This window comes from Strigops habroptila (assembly GCF_004027225.2).
Source record: "Strigops habroptila isolate Jane chromosome 13 unlocalized genomic scaffold, bStrHab1.2.pri S16, whole genome shotgun sequence".
Lineage (NCBI taxonomy): Eukaryota > Metazoa > Chordata > Aves > Psittaciformes > Psittacidae > Strigops > Strigops habroptila.
The window spans coordinates 8328133-8348850 of NW_022651054.1; the positions used below are offsets into that span (position 1 = coordinate 8328133).

The window sequence follows — 20718 nt, forward strand, 5'->3', positions numbered from 1 at the left end:
GACAGCAAATTAGAGGATGTAAAGAGCTGCTCCACGAGTGAGCTAATAATAACCATTCCTGGCCACTAGAACCAGAAGCAAGGAGAGATCCATATGGAAATGTTTCAGCAGGAGCAGAAAGCATCTTCTGCAAGGAAGTTTGATGCAGCAGCAAATTCAGGAGCTTGTGCTTGTATAGAGGTTCAGAGAGACATAAACTGTATTCTGGTTACTGAAAGGTGCTCAAGGCTGTTGCCAGGCAGACCTGTCACTGATCTGGAAGAACAGACATGAGGAAACTGATTCTCTCCTCATGCTTTTTGTCCTGAGCCAAACACTTCAGCACTCGGCAAGGCTGAGCACAGAGCTATGGGAATGGGCTCCACCCAGCTGAAATGCTCCAGAGGAATTGCAGCCTTGCTTGTTGTATTGCTCAGGCAAGAGATGGCAATGAACTGTGGTTGCAGAGAGAGAGAGAGAAAGAAACACGTAACTCTACCTCCTGCACACGTTCATAAAACTGGCTAATGCTCTCCCAAATCAAGCCTCAGCTCCCATCTCCACCCTGCTGGAGCCATCTCTGTGGGACACTTCCAAGTAGGGGAGAGGTTGCAGCTCTCTGTTGTTGCCATTTTGGGAATGTTGTTTTATAGATTGGACTTGCTGTGGTTTGGGTGAAATGAAAGAGTTTGGCATCAAATCTCAAAGTCAAACACAAACAGGCTCTTTTTCAGGAGCTATTTCCATGTGGTTTTGGTTGTTGTTTTTTTTTCTGGGAAGACTTTTTATAAATTCTTTTTAAACATGAAGTGATCCAAGTGGCTTGTTCCCACCTACCCGCCAAGTGCCAGAGGCCAGCTGATTACAGGGCACCTCTCCCTGCACACTCTTTATTACGCCTGTGGTAGGTTCAGATCCACGTTTGAAGGAAAGCGAGACTCTCTGCAACGAAGAGCTTCAAAAGGCTGTGAGATGTCTGAAGGCACCTACCATTTCTGCACTGCCAGGACTCAGCACCAGCTCCTCCCTCAAGGACCAGCTGCTTTGAAAGATTTTGCTTTCTGTAGCCATCGGCTACATCTGCTCAGGAGAAAAACCGAAAGGGCCCAACAATCCTCATCCTGCAAAGGGCAGGACTGAGCTAGCTCCCAAATTCCATCTTTACTCAGTCATCCTTAAGGGAAGATGTCAGCAGAGTGGGCTAGTTCCTAAGAGGCACTGACCACTGATACCACCCCATGATGGTACGAAGGACCAAGTCAAGACGGAGCTGAAAACTCGGTCTTGAGGAACACAGAATTCCTCTAGGGAGGAGGAGGAGCGGGACTGACACCCTGGTGGGTGGATTATAGTTTTGGTGAAGTTCTGTTTGATGAGAAATTGTTCACTGAAAGCAATGACTCCACTCTCCAAATAGTATCCCCTGGCCAAAGGCAAAACCCTTCACTGAACTGACTGCACTGGCTGCTGCAGAGCACTGGGGAAACACAATTCTGAAGAGCACGGCAAAGAATGGATGTCCTAAAGATGCACTGGGGCTCCATTAGGATCCTAACCTCTAATCTGCCCAATTAATCTGATGAAACAGATGTGAAGGAGGAAGAACAGCCAGTCTCCCAGGAATCACAGAGACATTAGAAGGATATACTTGCCAGATGTTGAATGTTTGCTATCTGGAACGCCTCCTCCCTCCCTAACCGGACTTTCTGGCTCCGTTTCCATGCACCCTGAACTACACTATGTAGCAACATGCAGTTTGTAAAACACTATTGAGGCACTCTGTACTCACGTGTATTGCAGTGGCTAAAGATGGTTCTGCCAGTCACAAAGGAAGATGGTGATTCAGAGATCTTCCAGTTGACAGAGCTGCTCTGTGGCTCTCTGCTTTGGGCCCTGCAATGCCTGGGAGAAGGTGCAGTGCCACTGCTGCACTAGTAGCCTAATGAGGAAGGACATTCCTTGAGGCTGTTTCTCTGGGGAACAAAACATCTTTGGGGGGGAATCCCTGCAATGCTGGTGCCCTGTGCTCAACTTTATCCTAATGGCTCTCAACAGTATGATGGAAGGGCACTGCCATGAATGAACTTCATCAAGTTAAGGAAGGAGAGAGCAGGGGTGAAGCAACAAGGTAAAATCTAGGACAACATACCCAGCTATGGGATGTGTGCCAGGCATGGGGCAGTCCTGTGACTGGAAGGGACAGTGTCAAAGGGTAAACGGAGGAGGACTGTTGTGTCTTGGCCTCACAGGGACAGTCTGGGTGCAATCACAGCCACCACTCCTCAGTTCCCCCTGGGACATTTAAGATCAGTAAAACAAAGCACCAGAAGTGAGCTGGGCTGTGACAGGAGAGGCTGAAACATAAGATATTGGAACCTCTTATTTCTTCAACTCTCTACTTCGCAGGGAACCTGGAACTTCAGCAGGGACTAAACAATCCTGAACAAACACATCAGTGACATGGGAAATCTTTTTCCAAGATAGAGAAATAATTTCTGGGAAAAGGCAAGGGAAATAAAACCAGCACCCTGCTTTAGAAACATAAATGAGATACCATTCATTTGAAATGCATGGGCTGCAGCTGCTGGAGTGAGAGATCAGAGTCCCATTCTGGCCCCACACTGTAAGAAGGCAGTAAGTAAAAATGGTAGGTGGGATACCATTCACTGTCATCAAGCTAATCACCCCGAAACCAGCTTCCTCAACACATCCTGAAAGACCTGGCCTTGGAAATTCAACACAAGAACTGTGCTTTGTTGGGATGTAATGCAGCTGCTGGCTTTTGAGAACTGTACCCACTGAGTCTGTGGGATTGGGCTGGACAATGCACTGCTCATTGTTCCAATACACTTCTTTGAAAATGGCATTTAATCAATCCTCCTCTTCCAGGGAGCCTCAGTGCAACCCTTCTGCTCCATGCCACATCCCATGGCATTATGTAGTCAGGCTATGGGGGTAATTCAGTAGTCAGGCTGTGACAGGTAAGTGCAATAAGGCACCGGTGGCACTCCAGCTGCATCATAATCAGCTCAAGGGTGATAAAGCACTAAGCTCCCAAATATTAGCTCTGCACAGTCTCATTTACAACCTACCACTGAGTTGGTGAATGTTAAGAAACATCCTGCAGGACTGAGAGGTGTTTTTCCAAACGGAATTGAGGAGAACAGGCTCAGCTAATGATTCTTTGATGTAGCTTTTTATATGGCATCATTGATATAAGTTTTATGGATGCAGTTGCTATAACAACATAATGCACAGTGGTTAAATATAGCAGCTCCTATTTTCCACTCAGTTTGCTCTGCCCTAAGTAGACAAGGACTATTCTTTTCTGTTCTAGCTGGGATGAAGAGGATTTGATAGCTCACTGAAGAAAAGAAGTGGTACAATCCTTCCTCCCCCTCACAAAGACCATTCCTCTCCACCCTAAGCAAGCAAGCAAACACAACCAGCAGCCCCCCATTTGTCAGGCTACTGGGCAAGAGGGCTTGGTTAAAATCAAAATGCACAATGACTCATGCAGAACTAAACCACCTGGATATTACATGTGATCTCAGTGCAAACACTGTCATTTCAACGTGCAGGAAAGAGGTTCTCAAATATTCCTGACACGCAGTGTTTACCATGCTTATTGCTGTAGTGCCCTGTGACCGGCCAAGTGCTGAGAGGGGAGTAAAGTGACCTTGATGTTACTCAAGACCTACACTTACTTGTAGACACGTGTAAAGGATAGAGTCTCTCTTGGCCACAGGGAAAACTCCTATTTTAGGGGATAAGAGAGAATGATGCTGCCAAATCCAAGGTGACAAGGAAAGAAGCAGAGCTGGAGAAGATTGCTTCCAATTCACCCTTCTTTTCTACAATGGGATTTTCTTGGGTTTGGGTTGTTGGAGTTTTTTTCCTGTCTGGAAGCCAGAACTCCCACTCCCAGGGGAGACTGAAATCAAACAGCAATTTGTGCTCCTCTCCCATCCTGCCTTTTTCTTATTTGTCCCTTGCAGAAATAAAAACCCAACCTCAGACCCTGGCATTTCTCAGTTCCTCCCAGATCTGAAGCCCAGACACACAGCAGCAGCTGGACTCCCTGCAAGCTGTCAGGAGGAAGGTTGCTCCAAGGGGAAGGGCACACTTCTTCTGAATGGTCCCTGCTCCTTTGAACATAACCTCTGTTCCAGACACTAGAAGAATACTTACGCCCTTAGATAATACTGAGCATCTGCTCAGCTACGACCATTGCCTGAACTGTTCTGTTCCTTGAAGCTGTTCAGTAATTTGCACCTCCTGAAGCAAGGAGTTGTGGGATGGGTCACACAGCCTGTCCTACCCCTGCTCTTGCAGACAGCAATCACTTAGATAGTGGGCACAAGTCTATCTCCCACCGATTGGGAGCATCCTAAAGAGCTGAGGATCACTGCACCAGCCCTCTGCTTCACCCTTCCCACTTCCAGCCACAGCGGAGGCAGAGCCCTGCAGACCTTGTTTAAAGATGGTTAATAAATAGATTGCACACAATACCTGGAGGGGACAGTTCATTTGCCTTTTTCTTGCCATGTAGCACTGGGGCCCCAGGGGCAGCAACCACTGCTTGGCAAAGCCCTGCTGGCAGGGAGGGATGTGGGGAGCCTCAGCAGATGCTCCCAGCACTGCCTGTACTGGCCAATGTGTGAGAACTCATCAGGGCACTGGAAATCAGGAGTGATGCAGTCATGCTCTACTTCCTCCAGAGCACAAACTGAAAAATAATGAGGACAAGCAAACCACTAAAAATAAACTTAACCTTTCAGTGGCCACAGCACCACTCCTGCCACATGCAGATGACAGGGCCACCATGCTTATTTTTGCTGAGTCAGGATTGGGATAGAGACAAGACACAAACCAGCCCTTAGTTAATGAGAGCCTGCTTATACTTTGGTGTCCCTATCAACATATTTCATCAGCCCAGGACAACGTTCTCCTGTAGGCTAAGGACTAATATAAAGGTCTGAGCTCAAGGGGCTTGCAGGCAATGAACACTTGCTAGTAACATACTCTGAGAAGAGGTTTACCTACAGCACACATGGGCAACCTACAGCATGAGGTGGGAAAGTGATTTCTGCACAGCCACAAAGTGAGAAAACAGTAGAGACGGGATCAAAATTGAGAGTTTTCCTTAACTTTCTCATACCTAATTCAGCTGCTAGCTTGTTTTCCCTGTATCTCTTTGTGGTTTAGAGGGACACCTAACAATACACCCTCCATTCCTATTTGCAGAGCATACAGCAATTGACTGAGCAGAAGTCCAGGCAGCTGGAAGCTCTCTGGTCCCTCTGTGCCAACAGGGTGAGCATCGGTCATCAACCTCTGTTCCTCACTCCCCAAATAACACTGTGCCGGAAAGCATCTCCCTGCTTAGCCCAAACAAACACTGTTTCCTTGAACTCCACCCCTTTGCCTTCTGTGAGGCTATTTCAGAAGTTGCTGGGAAAAGCCATGATCCCCTCTAACACTGAATTCCAGCCATCAGATAGCATCAAAGACTTTCAGCATCTTCCCGGAGCAGCTCAGTAGGTCAGAGTACAGGTTCTGTAGCACTGCAGCTTTCTCTAGGCAAGTAGGAAAGGCAAATCACTGTGATGTTGTTAGCAAGGAAAGCCAGAGAGTTATTGGAATTGCACAGATGATTCAGAAAACAAATGGGTGCTAAAAATACAAGATATACTTGCAAAGAGTTCTTCTCATGCCTGGGAAAGGCAGGAGCAGCTCTGGAGGAGATCTCTCTACAACACAATGAGGTCTGAGTGAGCACAGGGTTCAAATAAAACACAGTAGCTGTCTTGTCTGAAAAATATGGGTGATCTTAATACAAGGTATTTTTATCTAGCAACCTTCCAGATCACAGCACAGAGACAGAAGTTCTCAGAATGTAACAAATAAAGTGGTGAAGGAACGAACCGATTTAGGAAGAGCAGTAAATAGGGACAACTCCAGAGAAGGACCAATGTCCTTGGGTCAGAGAGGTAAATTCAGGTACCTGGATAGGATGGCAACATCCTCTGGAACAACAGCGTAGAACTTTCCAAAATCCAACTACCACCAGCTCAGGCATCAGCTATTCACACGCTCTCCTCAAACCAGAAGCGCAATGTGATCTGTGGCATATTTTAGTGGGATCAAGGACAGGAAGAGCAAAGAGGGCCCAGGGAAAGGGAGACTGGCAAAGCACCAGCAGATGGAATAATAAAGGATGCTGTAGGTCATTTGCAGAGCTGTGAGAGTTTCTCCAAGTTATATCACGTCCCCTAGCCTGCCACTCAGTTATATCAGTGAACTTCGGACTGCTTTTAGCTGTAGCTATTAGCTTTCTGCTTACACCCAAACACCGTGTTCACTCTGTAACACTATAGCAAGGCATTCAATGAAGCGTGCAGAACACTGTACCTTAAAGCAGTGTAAAGAGAAATGTGGTTTGCATGACCACTCACTCCTCCCGCATCAAAGGTTACCACCTGCAATAAAACCACAGAACAATAACCATTTTGAAGAAGGAAACTGCGCAGTTACCAACTTTGACATCTCAAATAGCACTGTCCCAGCCCATTGTATCCAAAGAGTTGCTTTTGTATTGCACAATGAGGCCTTGTGTGTGAACTCATGCTACAGAAACACAACTAAATAAACAAGACTCTCTGGACCTAGATGACTACACGGTCTAACAGCTTGAAGAACTGAAAGATGACAAATACCCTGTTCCCACTGGCAGGATGCACTTGGTACTTATTACCAGGCCAAAAGGTTACTTTCAAAGCGATCTGTTGCAAACTTGTTCCTGACCCAAGAGGTCCCGCTCTGTGAATCACTCTCTCCTGGATATGAGAACATATGAGAATGCCTGAGCATTACAGGGTGAAACTATCGTTTGTTGTACCATGAACTGCTTTAACAAGAGAAACACAATCATGTTGTACTGTCCTGATTGCAACGAGGCTTCCTCACAGAATAACATAGTGATAGAATACTCTGATATGAGAATCAGTCTTTTTAAAGATTCAGCTGACTGCACTTTTTGCACCATTGCGCTGGGCTTTTCACTGCATGAGAAGATCATATTGTTTATTGCTTCTCTGGAGGGAGCAATGGGAACTTCATAATGCAGAAGTAATGTGTGAACACAGCAGTAACAAGTCACCCTCCAAAGCACAGAATACCCTTGGCTCCGTGCCCTCAGACGTACCAGTGATGTGTCAGAGGTGAACCATCCGCCCCAAGGGCTCCCTCTGCACAGTATTGTCAAGTACTTAAAGGCTCCCACTTCCAACATAGAAGACTAACTGGCAGCACAAAGTGCAGAGCAGACAGGGTACGTGTGCTGGTAGGCTTTCCAGAAGGCAAAAGTGACAGTCCTTGGACAGTCTAAAGTTAGGTTTTTGCTCTGGGAGAGGCCAAGCAGCAGAGGTCTCCACAGTTCCCTTCTCCATGGCCAGGCAGAAATCCTAACCTCCCCACGTTTCAATCAATGTCTGCTTCCTTGCCAGCTTGTTCTCTCTTCAGGGAAGGAAATGCTGCTGCCTTGCTTACTCACCACAGCTCCATTCTCAAAACCTATTTTATACGCAGGGCCTGAAGCACTGGGTTAAAGATCAAGCGAAGATCAAAAGCCTCCTTGCCCGTCCTGCAACATGCTACTCCACCCTCCAACAGGAGAGGCCCTCTCAAACACAGGGGATATTGTGTAAAGAGAGAGAGGAAACACAAAGACAGCGATAAGCAATACTTCCAAAACCACCAACTCCAGCCCAGCCTGCTCATAAACCCATCCACCCAGGACAAATCCAGTTTCAACTCTCTGCTTTGTCCACCAGCTGTAATAATGCTACCACCAAGCAGGGGGGTTATTCATGGCTGGCAGGAAGTGGGGGGACTCAGTTTGGTTTTGTTCAGGTACAAAGAAGTATTTTCTGCTCAACCCCTATTTTATAAGGAGAAAAACTACGTGTTCAGCTTTGCCTGCTTTTGCTGTACAACTGCATTACCTGAGAGGCTCTCTGCAGGGACAGCATGCCAGCCATGGCCTGGCATGGTGCTGAGTCCCCCTAAGGATATCAGCTTTTGGAGCAGCTCATCTGGGAAAGGCATTATTAAATCCTGCACAGCTCAGGGAATGAGCAGAGCACCCCACATTTTACAGATAAGAAAAAACATGCTCTGAAGTCATTCCTACCTAAAATGGTACTTCCCTAAGATGACAATGTACCCCACTCACTGCAGGCAGAATAAATTCCTATGCAGGTGAATAATAGCATGAGTCTGCCAAGGGCTGGACTTGCACTAAACCTTTTCTACTAAATGGGGACAGAGAGAGGGTTTGTCTCTTCTGCTGGTCATTTCTTTTCATGTACCTGTACAAACAGAACATTTTTAAGACTACTACCCTGCTGTCAAATGCGGTTAAAATTAGCCAATGGGCTCTAAAGTATTTTGAAACATGATGTGCACACACATAAATACAATTACATTATTCTTGTTTCCTTAGGAAACCAAGCTAAAAACCCCAGGCAAGCCAAAATACACATTCTTCCTTCTATGGAGGTACAAGAGGACAAACCAGAAGACCAAGATAAGAGGCTACAGTGAGGAGACTAAATAAGCTAATCATTGTTTTGACAAAACTGGCTCAGGCCAACTGCGGGAGCACAGGGCTGGGTTAGGAAACATTCTTGACATGGAAATTATCTGTCAGAAACACCTCTGGAGGTTTTCCTTCTCTACATCTATTTTGAAATAGGAGCTGCTGTTCTTAGTGCTGCTGGGCTTACCTAACGTCTGAAGTACCTAAAGAGATTGCGTGGAGTTGTTGTTTAATTTACTGTTAGGACATTTGCAGCTGAATTGTCTGTCTCTTCAAATAAATACAAATTCGGAAGTACAATTCCCGAGGTATCTGCACACTGGCCATGATGGCATTCACCTTATCTGCAAATATACCACCTTTGAAACACTAGATCTTCACCTTTAGAAATCCCTCTCAACACACTGGCTGGCTCTGAAACAGCAGTGATGTCCCACCTATCCAGTATGTAGCTTCTAGGTCTGCTGTCTTCCATGTTGACTCCATAACATCACCGTGGTGCTCACGGCTTAAAGCAGTCAGCAATCACATGTAAATGTATTCCTCTGGCTTCAGGGATTCATTTCATTGATAACAGATCTGAATTTCCTTCTCACATGCTGAAGATACTTTCACACGGGAGCATGGTGCAGCTAGCTGGTGCGCTTGCTTTTAACCCATCACCCCAACCAGGCTGATGATGAAATCAAGCAAACAGTCAGGGCAGGATGAGAAAACCTGAACATCTTGAAACTGGGTTAAAAACAGGCTTAGCCAGTTCTGGGAGCAAAAGGCTGGGATAGTAAATATACTTGATGTGGAAATTATTGCTCAATGAAATCTTTAGGGCAAGAGGGAGTTCCCTTCCCACACCTGCTCTGAAATGGGAGCCGCTGCTGTCGGGGTTGCTGGGTTTTCTTCTGGTGACCTTGGTATTCAGGAAATGGAGCTTTCACTAGTGGAAGCCAGAGCAACAGCCAAGACAAACAGGTCCAGAAATCCCTTCCGGAGAAGGGAGAGCACAGAGGAAATCACTCAATTACTAGCAGAAGAGAAAACTCCTGAGAGGCCTGGAGTCCATGCTCCCGCTACACACCATGTGCATCAGAAAAAAAAGCACACAAAGCTGTGGGTCTCCCTTGCTCTTCCTGGCGTCACCCTGTGCTTCCAACAGAGCACACATCTGCTTGTGAGCAGACTGCTGGGGATAGAAAGGTCTCTTTCCTTTTTAAGAAGGGCCATCCATAAACTGCCATAGCAAGCAACTCCATTTTCATCAAGTGATGCCTTCCTCTGAGCATCACTTCATGCAAACGCCCTTTGAGCCTCTTGTGTGTTTGGAGATGTCTCTTGTTGCTACTAAATCAGAGAAGCTAAAGATTAAAAAGAAAGGAGAACTGGATGAAAATGGAAAAATCCAACCATGGTCAATATCTCAGTGTCCACTGGGTTTGAGCTGCAGGTGTGTAAGTCATGCACCAGCTCTTAGAAAGATTCCTGCTCATGTACCCCAAAACACACCTGAGGAGACTGCTACATAAGTAAGGGAGGAAAAGGGATGCCAAAGCCTGCCCCAGCTCTGTTGCCTTCTCTAGCAAACTCCATATGCTGCACCCCATATCTTGTGTTCTGCAAAAGCATTTTAAATCCTCTACAAACACCACACATTCAAATGCTCTTGAACTTTAGGGGCGTGGAGACCGAGACCCAAAACATGAGAGCTGAACGCACCCTCTCAAATGTAAGCTCCAACTTGAATGCCTTTTGTAGAAAGGTCTGGCTTTCCAGGCTGATTTGATCTGACCCAAGACAATGGGACTCTTACATAAACAGTTGTAAGGATGATGCTTTCATCAATCCATAGTGGAAAGCAGCTTGTAAAAACATGGTATTGCTGAATTCTGGTCTTGGCAGTGCATCTGCCCCAAACACAGTCTGAATGTCACCTCCTAATCCAAGCTCTGCTATCACCAAACCCAAGATCCTGAAGAATAGGATTTTGTAATCTAGAGCCTTACACACCGAATACTTTCTCATGGGGATGGAGGCAGACTAGCCCTGGCTGCCTCTCCCAGCAACACTGCCTCTTGCTTATAAATCCAGCAGGCAGGAAATAATTTCCAAGGTCTATAAATTAGTTTTGGCTTTGAGTACACCAACTGTTAATTTCTGTGTCTGCACTATTTAATGTAGAGCTTGGATGAAATATGTCCCTGTAGCTCACAAAAAGATTGAGTTACTCATGGACTTCCAGGGCAATTGAGGAAATGAGTAACTATGCAATGGAACAAAACTACGCACAACATGGTGTGACTCCTTGCCTTGCAATCTTCCCTTTCAGACATGCTGGAATTGCAGCCTGCTTCCCCACTGCCAGATGAAACATATGTTCTGTAAGTAAAAGATACCATTGTCTATACTATGACTACGGGGAGAAATAGGGAAAGTTTTCCCATGGGGATAGCTAAAACAATACATGTCTTCCAATCATGTTGGCTCCATTGAGTTAGCCTGTTGTGCTTGAAACTCTGTCAGCTTATGTTTTGACAAGACTCTTCTAACATGTTACACCAATTCTATCAGTTTCAACATTATTGAAGAATAGACTCAGCGCACTTCTCAAGGCAAGGCCGCTGTCTTAGGACAGCAGAGGTGCTCCAAGAGCAGGTAATAGATAGCCAGCTCTGAAGTTTTAAAATGCAGAATGTTCAACAAAGGTAATCGGGTGCTTGCCTTGCTGTTGTTGGCAAACTAGGTCTGCTCCTAAATGGATGGTACTATAGCAAACATCTAAGACCTCTGTGATTACTTGGGACATTTAAGATAATGTAAGTTCACAGAGCAGTTCATTACCACCATCCCCGAGAAGCTGCTTCAGGCACTTCTGGCACTGCTGCTGTGTTCTGCTACAGTAATGTGTCCTCATTGCTCATCAGGGAAGTGCTGAGGGGAAGGCAGTGGGTCCTGCTGCAGTGTTCCTGCAGTGTTCTGCAGTGTTCCTGGTTACTGCAGCTACATTGACCCCGCAGCACAGCAGAGACAACAGCAGCGACTGTGCATGTTCCTTGCTTTGAAAACCCCACACTTCATTTTTCAGCTCATGCTGTTAGTGGCAGTTTCTTGTCTCCCCCTGCATCAACAGCTTGAGTTTAACTGTCTCTGAGGCCACATTCTAACGTTTTCAAACCATCTAGAGGAATTCTAGTATTTTCAGAGTTTCTACCGGGATTCTGGTGCACTGGTCCTAGTGCCCATGAGAACGCAAACACGCAATACAAATCCTCTTGTGCTAGAAGCTTTCAGATTAGATGAAAACCTATCTATTCGTGGAGCCAAAACACACAAAAGGAGTCCAGGAAAACTGCACAGCAATGAATTTAATGGAAAATTAGCTTCAGAATCAATACAAACTTGGATGCAGGGTACGATTTTGTGCTCATGGGGTTCTCATGTGGGAGATGTGGCTTCTTGTTTTGTGAATTGCTAAAAGGCTTTAAGAGTTTGGGGATTTTGCTGCTAATCAGTGTGTGACAGTGACATGCCTGATCACAGCGAGGTTCAACAGAGAAGAACAGAACACAACCTCTGCCATGCTTAGGCCGTTATTCCTATTCTGTGGGGAAAAAAACCCTGCAACTATACCAGTGCTAGGAAATCTCCCCATTTTAATACTCTTCAATCCTGCCCTACATCCCTGCTAATCTGTAACACATGCCTGTCAATGTACTTCAAATCTAAGCCTAAATGTAAACCCAAATCCCAGATGGGTTCTCTTCATCAATGAAACCTGGCAACAGGGTCAAAATGGTCGCTTTAAAATGTAGGAAACATTTGAGGACTCAGTAAAGCAAAATTCCTCCACTGTTCATTTCTCACTGGGAAGCAATGAAAGATCTCCAGAGCGAAAAGATCCACCCAAATTACACCATCGTCCTTTTCCTAATTGTCCAGTGGAGTAATTCTATTTGTTCTGAACTTGTAGCAGTTGTTTGAAAGAGGTTTGGAAGAGGATCAGAATGACCATGTCTTACTTGTCAAGACAAAAGAGCTGTACTAATACTCACACTAAGTCTTAGACTATAAAATGCAAACTTGTTTTCAAGTATCATTTTAGACCTGAAATCCAGCTGGGCTTATTCAGAGGGTCTGCTACAATTAACAAACCTCAAGATCTACTACAGCAAACCTTAGTTCCAACAGAGTTTTTAACCAATTTGAAGCTTTTACTTCAGTGAAGGTTGGTGATGCTACAACCCAAAAGCGGCTTCGTAAGATCTAGCTACAGAAAGGGATAAACATAAAGCAAATACTTCAAAATGAGTAAACACACTCTCTCCCTACCCTCGGCTGTTTCACAGAGACTCCAGAAGCAAAATCCCAACTTTAAAGACTTCAAAGAAAGCTTTCAGAGGGAAAGAAAAAGCCTAGAACACTAGCTCAAAAGTAATGTGGAAATTGCCTATGCTGTAGAAAGTTTCACATTACCAGGTTGATGTTATTGGCTTCTATATGCTTTAGCACAAAGGTAGCAAGGAGCTGTGTGTCCCATTCCACAGTGGGATTATCCGGAAGATCCCTGAAAATAAGAAGTGCAGTTAGTCACTTCACTGCTGAGAACTCTGCAAAGACCATGTTAGAAAAGAGAGAATGAAATAAAGATAAATTTATTTACCATATAAAACTACTGAACCTTACGTAAAGAGTCTTACAAGCTTGTATTTTGGGGGGTTGAAAGGGAAACAGCAGTTCCAACTCCCTCCTCATAGATTTGCCAAGTTCTCCCTTTCTCACCATTAAGGTGGACTTTCTGACAGCTTTACTTCAAGCAACAACTATTCTGTTCAATGATTCTTTTTCTCTGTTAACCCAAATCGAATTTCTTTCTCTTTATTTAAAACCCCTTTTAAAACACATTTTCCTGAGTTTCCAATCATCATCTACTGGTGGAATTACGTATGAAAAGTAACAAGCACATTCCTGCTCTCATTTATACAGGACTAACCTATTCACCTCAACCAGAGGACAATAAAGTCATAATTATATTGCACGGATTTGATAGTAGTTCTTCATCTGTTTACTTTGTGCTTTGCATACCAACTGGGTATGCAAAGAAATACTGTGACTGAATACTCTGCCTGGCTTTTAGGGGCAGGAACCATGAGCCATATGCAAAATAACACCAGACAGCCAAGAGAATGATCCCATATTTACATAACTGAGAGCTGAATTTGACCCTCCAGTCATTATGTTTGAATGATGCCAAGAAAACATTGCTTGCAAAGTTAAAAAGGTTATTAGTAACAATAGGATAACACACAGCTGCTAAAGACCTATAACGACATGTTAAACTGGTCTTTTCCTCAGACTTTTTCCGTCCTCTGCTAGTCTGATAATTGCTGAGAAGTGGTTTAGTGACTACACAGCCTTTCACACAGACACAGGAGTTTGGATCTGAACTGATCCAGCTGTTTGCTGCAGAGAGCAGGGTCTGATTCCCCAGACAGCAAGGATGGGAACATCTGCAGCAACAGGAAAACGTCTCCTTGGCACATTCCACATTAAAGCTCAGCCTGGGTCTTCATGAGAGGTCTTCTGGCCACAAATTTTCCCACTGCTGTTAACAGTAGTAGTAGAAGGAAGAGCCTAAAGTACAAACTGACCATCAGCATTTCATCCGTAGTGTTTGTGCTCCTGTTCAGCACAGGCCAAAACAATGTGCTATGAGAAACCCCAGCAGCAAGAGAAGGCACTTCCACATTAGTGCACACATTCTACTGTGGTCCCTGTAGTGGTGTTACCAACAACAGAAATTTTTGTTGTTGTTTTCAGTTCCCTGTTGTACAGACAACATCTTTGCTTGAATTCCATCATAGGAAAGATTCTTCGGTACATCTGGTGGCCATCTCATCAACGCAACAAACCTGCACCTCATCTGCTCGAGGCAGAAACTTGCACATCTCATGTTTGAAGAGGAAGAGGCGCTGCTGACCCCGAAGGTGTCACAAGTCCCACCACATCACAGCAAGCTTTAAATGGAGCACGTTTTAAAAATGTGCATCAACTAAACCATCCCAAGCAACTTGCACACTGAGCAGAGCCTAAGTGCAAGCCTAACAGTGCTTCAGTTATTCAAATGGTACCTTTGAGATTATGTCAAGGCTTAATATGATAATATTAAAGTAGTACATTAGTCTAAAAGGGATTTTTCACTGGCCACTTACAATGCAAATATCATTCCCCTATTTGGACAAGGGTTAAATGGAGGAAGTGAAGAGTCCCATTAAGCAAGAGGGACTCCAACAGTGGGAGTCAGAAAAAAAAGTAGGGCTTGGAATTTCTGATGCCCAGGAGGCTTTGGTGTCACAGCCACTGCACTCAGCTTTATTGGGCTGTCTCCAAAAAAAGCTGCCGGGTAGTGGAGCAGGTTTTAACTAGTTTAGACAGATAAAGATCACCCTCGTCAATGGAAATGAACAGCTGGAGGCAACGGTTTAGAATCCCTGGAAACAAAACAATCTGAAGGCACGAGCAAATTAACTCCATGAACACTGACCTGATTCTGCAGGAATATTCTGCAAACAAATTCTGCTTCTACCCACTTACTGCTGCTCCTGGAGGGACAACTCACTCCAGTAAGGAAAAGGAATTCTTTTTCTTGCATAGTATTTGTCAGGCACCAAAGGCAGAGAAGCTGATCTTGCCAAACAAGACACACGTGTACATAAGCACATACATAACTCATGAATAGCCACGATGCCCCACTAAAGTACTCTTAGCCCATTCTGTGAACATGAAAAGTGATGCACAGGTTAAATGACATGCCCAAAGTCACCCAATAAGTCAGTAGCAGAACTGGCAATACATTAATCAAGATTAATGCTTTGTAAAGTCAAAATATTAAGTGTTAGCATGATAGCAGGGACCTCACAGAGAGCATGAGACCAGGAACTTTCTGCCTGTGCTCTGGGTAGCAACAATTGAATCCAGATAAAGATGAAAAGGTGACTAAGAAAAACAAGTTCATATACATGTACAGCAATGCACACAAGAGACATTCTTACAGGAGGTGTCTACAGGAACTTTGTGGGGCATGCAGACTTTGAAAACTGCTGTACCTCACAAAACCATCTATTCAGTACAAAATACTTTTTCCTAATATAATAAATCAGTCCTCACCAAAGCTGAGAAGTCCATTGGCTTGCTGCTTGCATTCATTGTGGGTTTACCTTCAGGACTTCGTATCAGAAACAATCAGCACTTCAATGGTTAACTCCACACTGCCTTTCTGGCCAAGGCTGATAATGCCTCTGAGCTCAAGGTCACAGGGTTGAGATAAAGGACTATAAAGGAGTGAAAATTAGCACATTCCCTGGAGCAGACTGGAGTTTGTCCCAGGAGACACAGTTCCCCACCTGCCCTCTGCCCCAGAGAGCTACTTGTTGCTGCTGTCAGTCACTGGGATGGATCAAGCTCTAAGTCCTGCACCAGAAGCCTCCCAGGTCATGCTGCTGGAGGGTGCTGGTGAGAAGGATAGAGGGGGTTGGTCACTTGGCCTTATTTCCCCCAAACTATTACAGTGTGGAAGTGATGTTTACAGACATTCCATGTGACTGATATTGAATGCAGGTGGCTGCTTGGATGCAGCCCTTATTGACCATGGAAAAATAGGGAGATGCATAGAAGAAGAAAAAAAAAAAATATTTTAATGGAATAAGGCTCCAGAAATGTTGTTTTCCCAGCTATATTCAGTGAAAGCCATGCTGGGCACCACACAGGGAATTTACAGCTATGTCAAGGGATTTATAGACTGAAGAGAGAGAGGAATGGAGAATGATGGTGCTGCAGCTGCTGCAGCATGGGATAGTGTCTGTCTCTGCTCATCTATTTCAGCAGGATCAGTGATGGGAAATACTGTTTTCTGAAAACAACACCCTGTACCTTTCTAGTCATCCATCCACTGTGGGTAGTGAGAACCAGACAGGACCCTTGGTTTCCTCCTTCTCATTTCCTTGCTTTTCTGTTTGCCAAGCTGAGCAGATACTTGCAGGTTTGCATAGGAAGAGTATGGTGGATGTCCTGGATATCCTGGCCCAGGCACCAGAGAGCTACAAGGGGGTCACAGCAAATCACATCAGCACATTAAACCAAAGTTCAACCTTGTGCAGATCTTGCCCAGCACCCTTACAGCTGCTTGGATGAAAGAAATGTCAAAAATCACTGCCTGGTGCCAGCACCTCTCCAGGCCTCCTCCTCTTGCCTGCTGCGGGCTGTGGAGCGTGGCTCCTCTTCTGCCTCAGCCTTGGCCATTAAAACACTGCACATGTTGCCAGTAACACTATCCCTGCCAACAGCCTGGACAATTTTGTAGGGTCATCTTTCTAGGAACGTTTGGGCTCAAGATGGCTGGATTCCTGTCATCTGGAAGGTCTCTTGGCCACGAAAGAGATTTAAAAACCTTCCCAGATATGTATTGCCAAGTTACACCCTTCTTACATGATATACTGCTTAATCCCTGCCCAATTTTCCACTACTTCCCAGATATTTCAGCAACAGCAAACGCATTTATACATACAATCATCTTCCAAAGCTTTCTATGGAATTTCTCTGCTCATGAACTAAGCTCTCATGATTGCTCTAAAGGTTAAATTAAACTAAACAGTCTACGTGATGTCCACGTGGCTTAACAAATAGCAAAGGGGCTGTTCTATATGGGACACTTGCAGTTGGAATAACCTTGAGATCTGTCCCTCCTCAAACCTGTTGAAATGGGCAATCCTTAGGCTCCCGGGTGATTCTGGAGCAGTGCCTCTCATTGTGTAACAGTCACCCTGACATGGACTGGCAAGCACTCTCTCTGCCTTGCCATGAAGCCTTTATAGGTGGCAAAGGAGTGGAGTGGCAATAAGGCTCCTTCTAGAAGATGTTTAGGTCTCCATTAATATATTCTGAGACAGCAGAGCAAAACTTTGAAGGTACTAATGTGATTTTCCATTCCGCTACACACCAAAAGGGTCAAGATGAAAGAGCTTTCCCACTTCTTACTGCCTTTTTATCTTGCAGCATGACCTTAATCAATCCAAGGCTAGGGACCAGGAAACACTTCTGCATAATTTCTCCTCCTTATCCCTCCTCTCCCAATGAATGATTTTACATTAAACCAGCACGAAGGTCGGCAGATTGATGGTGGGTTACATAGGAAACAGGTGAAGTGCTGTGCACTGGCTTCCCAGCTGAGAACAATGACCACAATGTGTTTGTTGGAACAAAGGATGCCCTTTGTATAAAGTTAACTGTATGAAATGAACATCTGGGCAACTGAAACTGGATCAAAAAGCAAAAGATCCCACAGAACAAAATGACGTGAGCGCACAATTAGTGAAAAAGCCATGTGATGACTAGAGGCAACCGGTGACCTTTATATCACAGCATCAAAGTAACTGAAAGAAATTATTTCATGCTCCCTAAAGCAGAGCAGAGAATTTTTATTTCTGAGATTACACCAAGATAAGCCCAGGCAGACTGGCCCCAGATCTTGAAGCAGAGCCTCTAAATCCTTACATTAATAACTATTTATACATTTCTCTTCCTATGATGGCCAGTTACAGACAGGAGGGAAATATTGCTGTTAGGCTGCATCTACATCTCTGATACGATTGGAAAAAACCCACTTAAATGATCAGCATCTTGCAACATCATGTTATACACAGAACAGATGCTGTGTGCTTATTGGAATGTAACAATCTACAATTTAGGAGAAAAATGGACCAAAGCAGGATGCTAACTGTCAATGAAAAACCACCTACGATAAAAGAAGCTCAAGCTGAAATTTTTACAGCAGCAGCTTCCTCCCTCTCCTCATAGTAAAGAAACACAAGTTATTCTGAGATTTGTATTTTAAGACTGGAAATAAGAATCTTAGGGTTTGGTGTAGGTAGAGGGTAAAGGAAGTGCTGAAAATAACTGATGTATTAAGAATATAATACACTTTAAATATTTCATGAAAGAAAAAAAGCAGAATGGACATAATCCTCTTCTCCCATCCTTAACTTCTATTTGGCTTATTTTATACAAATTTCAAAGGTAAATTAAATAAGTTTAGATGCCAGGCAAGTGCTGCTGTCCCTGATGCGGCTGCACCAGGCAGAAGTCATGTGTAAAAGGAAAGAGCACAAGGAAAGACAGCATTCGCTTCAGCTTGCTCAGAAGTCCAGGCAAGCTGTGCACAGCTTCTCCACTGAGCTACGTAAAACACAGCACACCTCTGACAGAGAATATTCCAAGTTCCTCCATAACTCCACAAAGGTAAATGGTAATTAGATCTCCAGGGAACAAACTTTTTGACTTGGGCATGACCATGTGTTTCTGTTTGAGAAAGAAGCATCCTTTGGGTTTAAATTCAAAGGAATGATTACAGAACACAGCACTGGTTGTTTGCAAAGACCTATCCAAATGTCCCTGTACTCATTTATTATTTTTAATGAATTATTGATGATTTCTCAGCAGAGATTGATGCCTATTCACCGAGATGACACAATTGCTTATCATAATTTGAAATCTGGTATTCATTTGACGTCTGTGCCTCAGCGCCTTGTTGATGAATTACAGCACAAAGCGCTATAGGAACAAGTTCATATTCAATGTCTTGAAACAAAAACAATTGATGGGACCTTTCAAGAACAGAAATGCATAGAAACTGCAGTGGCTAAAGCCAGTTTTAAAAAGTAACTTAAAAAAACTAGTTTGAAGGGGCAGCAGGGCTTCTGTGTAAGACTGCAAACAAAATTTAGCTCAACTAATTCTGAACTGATGGCTGATTTAGTCACAGCTTTCCTATCTTCTGCTCTTCACAGCTGTGAAAGGGAAATAATTATATGTTCACACCTATGTAAAGAAGTTTGAGCTCCTTCTAAGAAAAGTGTTATGCCTGTGCTCTGATTCCTAGATTGAAATCTAAAACACGTGCTTTGGCAATCCTGGGTACTGGGAACCCCACAAACCATGCTTTACTCCCTGCACTGTCTTCCCATGGAATATTGAATCAAGTTCAACATCTTAGTCCTGGCTTGAAGGTGTGGCCCAAAATATATAAAAGACTGCATAAAGCTCCAAAATGCTGAATGTGGTGAACAGTGCACTGCAAACATGACCTGCAGGAGGAGAAATGAGACCCGAGAGTCTCACGTGCAAGTGCCACACTCCATGTGCGACACTCATGTTATTACCGGGTTGCTGGAACGTGCTCAGAAACTAGTGTGAAGAGCACATCCTAACCTGTGTTGTCGTCATCACTGACTGATCAATCACACAAGGCAGTGAGCACCGAATACCTCATTGTCACACACAGCTTTGAATGCAGTTGCCAGAGGAAGGAGGGGCCTCTGGTTCATTCACTCCAACTTCACTTCAATTTAAGCAGAAGTCTGCAACAGGTTGGTGCAAGAACCACACAGTGCCATGGAGTATATCTGGATTCCTGGTAAGGCTGGTAATGACAAACCAATTAAGTTCAAGTCCTTAATATGAATTCTTTAAAAGCAGTTCCCCCCCTTACCTTTCACCATCAAGTTGGGTGCTGGTTTTTATGTTACTTTTTATTCCCAACTTTCATTCATGTTTGAGTTGCATTCGCTTTCACATACACTACACTCCAAGCCAAGGCCAGTTACAACCATTTTGTCCCTGACAGCATTATGTGATCTGAATATAGTAAGTGCCCATCAACTGAGTGGGGCCCACAGATCCCACATCAGCGACACATTTCCAGCCAGCCACCATGTAGCCTGTTTCTAGCACAACCAGCAGTTTCCAGCAGTACAGACTGCCAGGAGTGACTTGCCAAGTGCTGGGCAAGAAGCCTCTCTTTCATTTTATAGAAGCTGGACTTCTGTGCGATCTGTTGGGGGCCATTAACAGAGTTTACTGAAAACATCAGTAGAGGCCAAACTTAGTAATCTCATGAGATTTGGGGCTGCCATGCTGAACTATGAGTCAGCAGTTCCTCCTCTGGCCCTCTGCAATGTGGTTTGGGCAGCAGACAATAGTGCAGTGTGAAACAAAGTCAATTCCACTCCCATGTTGGAGAGGTATGCAGGAAAATAAGACCATTAAAATCCCTACATAGTTCAGAAAAACAAAAATCCACCAACCTTTTCCTGAGT

The 20718-nt window shown here is 44.4% G+C and overlaps 1 protein-coding gene across 2 annotated transcripts in view; it reads right to left on the reverse strand.

The window, feature by feature from the left end:
- Positions 1-20718, reverse strand: part of PIGL (phosphatidylinositol glycan anchor biosynthesis class L) — a 58556-nt gene that overhangs the window by 7932 nt on the left and 29906 nt on the right. Inside the window, exons 3-5 of one of the 2 annotated variants that reach the window (XM_030472644.1) lie at positions 13046-13136; positions 6394-6461; positions 1769-5732 (exon numbers count right to left, since the gene is read on the reverse strand). In XM_030472644.1, coding sequence (XP_030328504.1) covers positions 5525-5732; positions 6394-6461; positions 13046-13136 — 367 coding nt within the window. In that variant the 3' untranslated portion in view covers positions 1769-5524. Of the gene's footprint in view, positions 1-1768; positions 5733-6393; positions 6462-13045; positions 13137-20718 lie in introns of those variants that run through there. The other variant, XM_030472643.1, reaches the window with a different exon arrangement.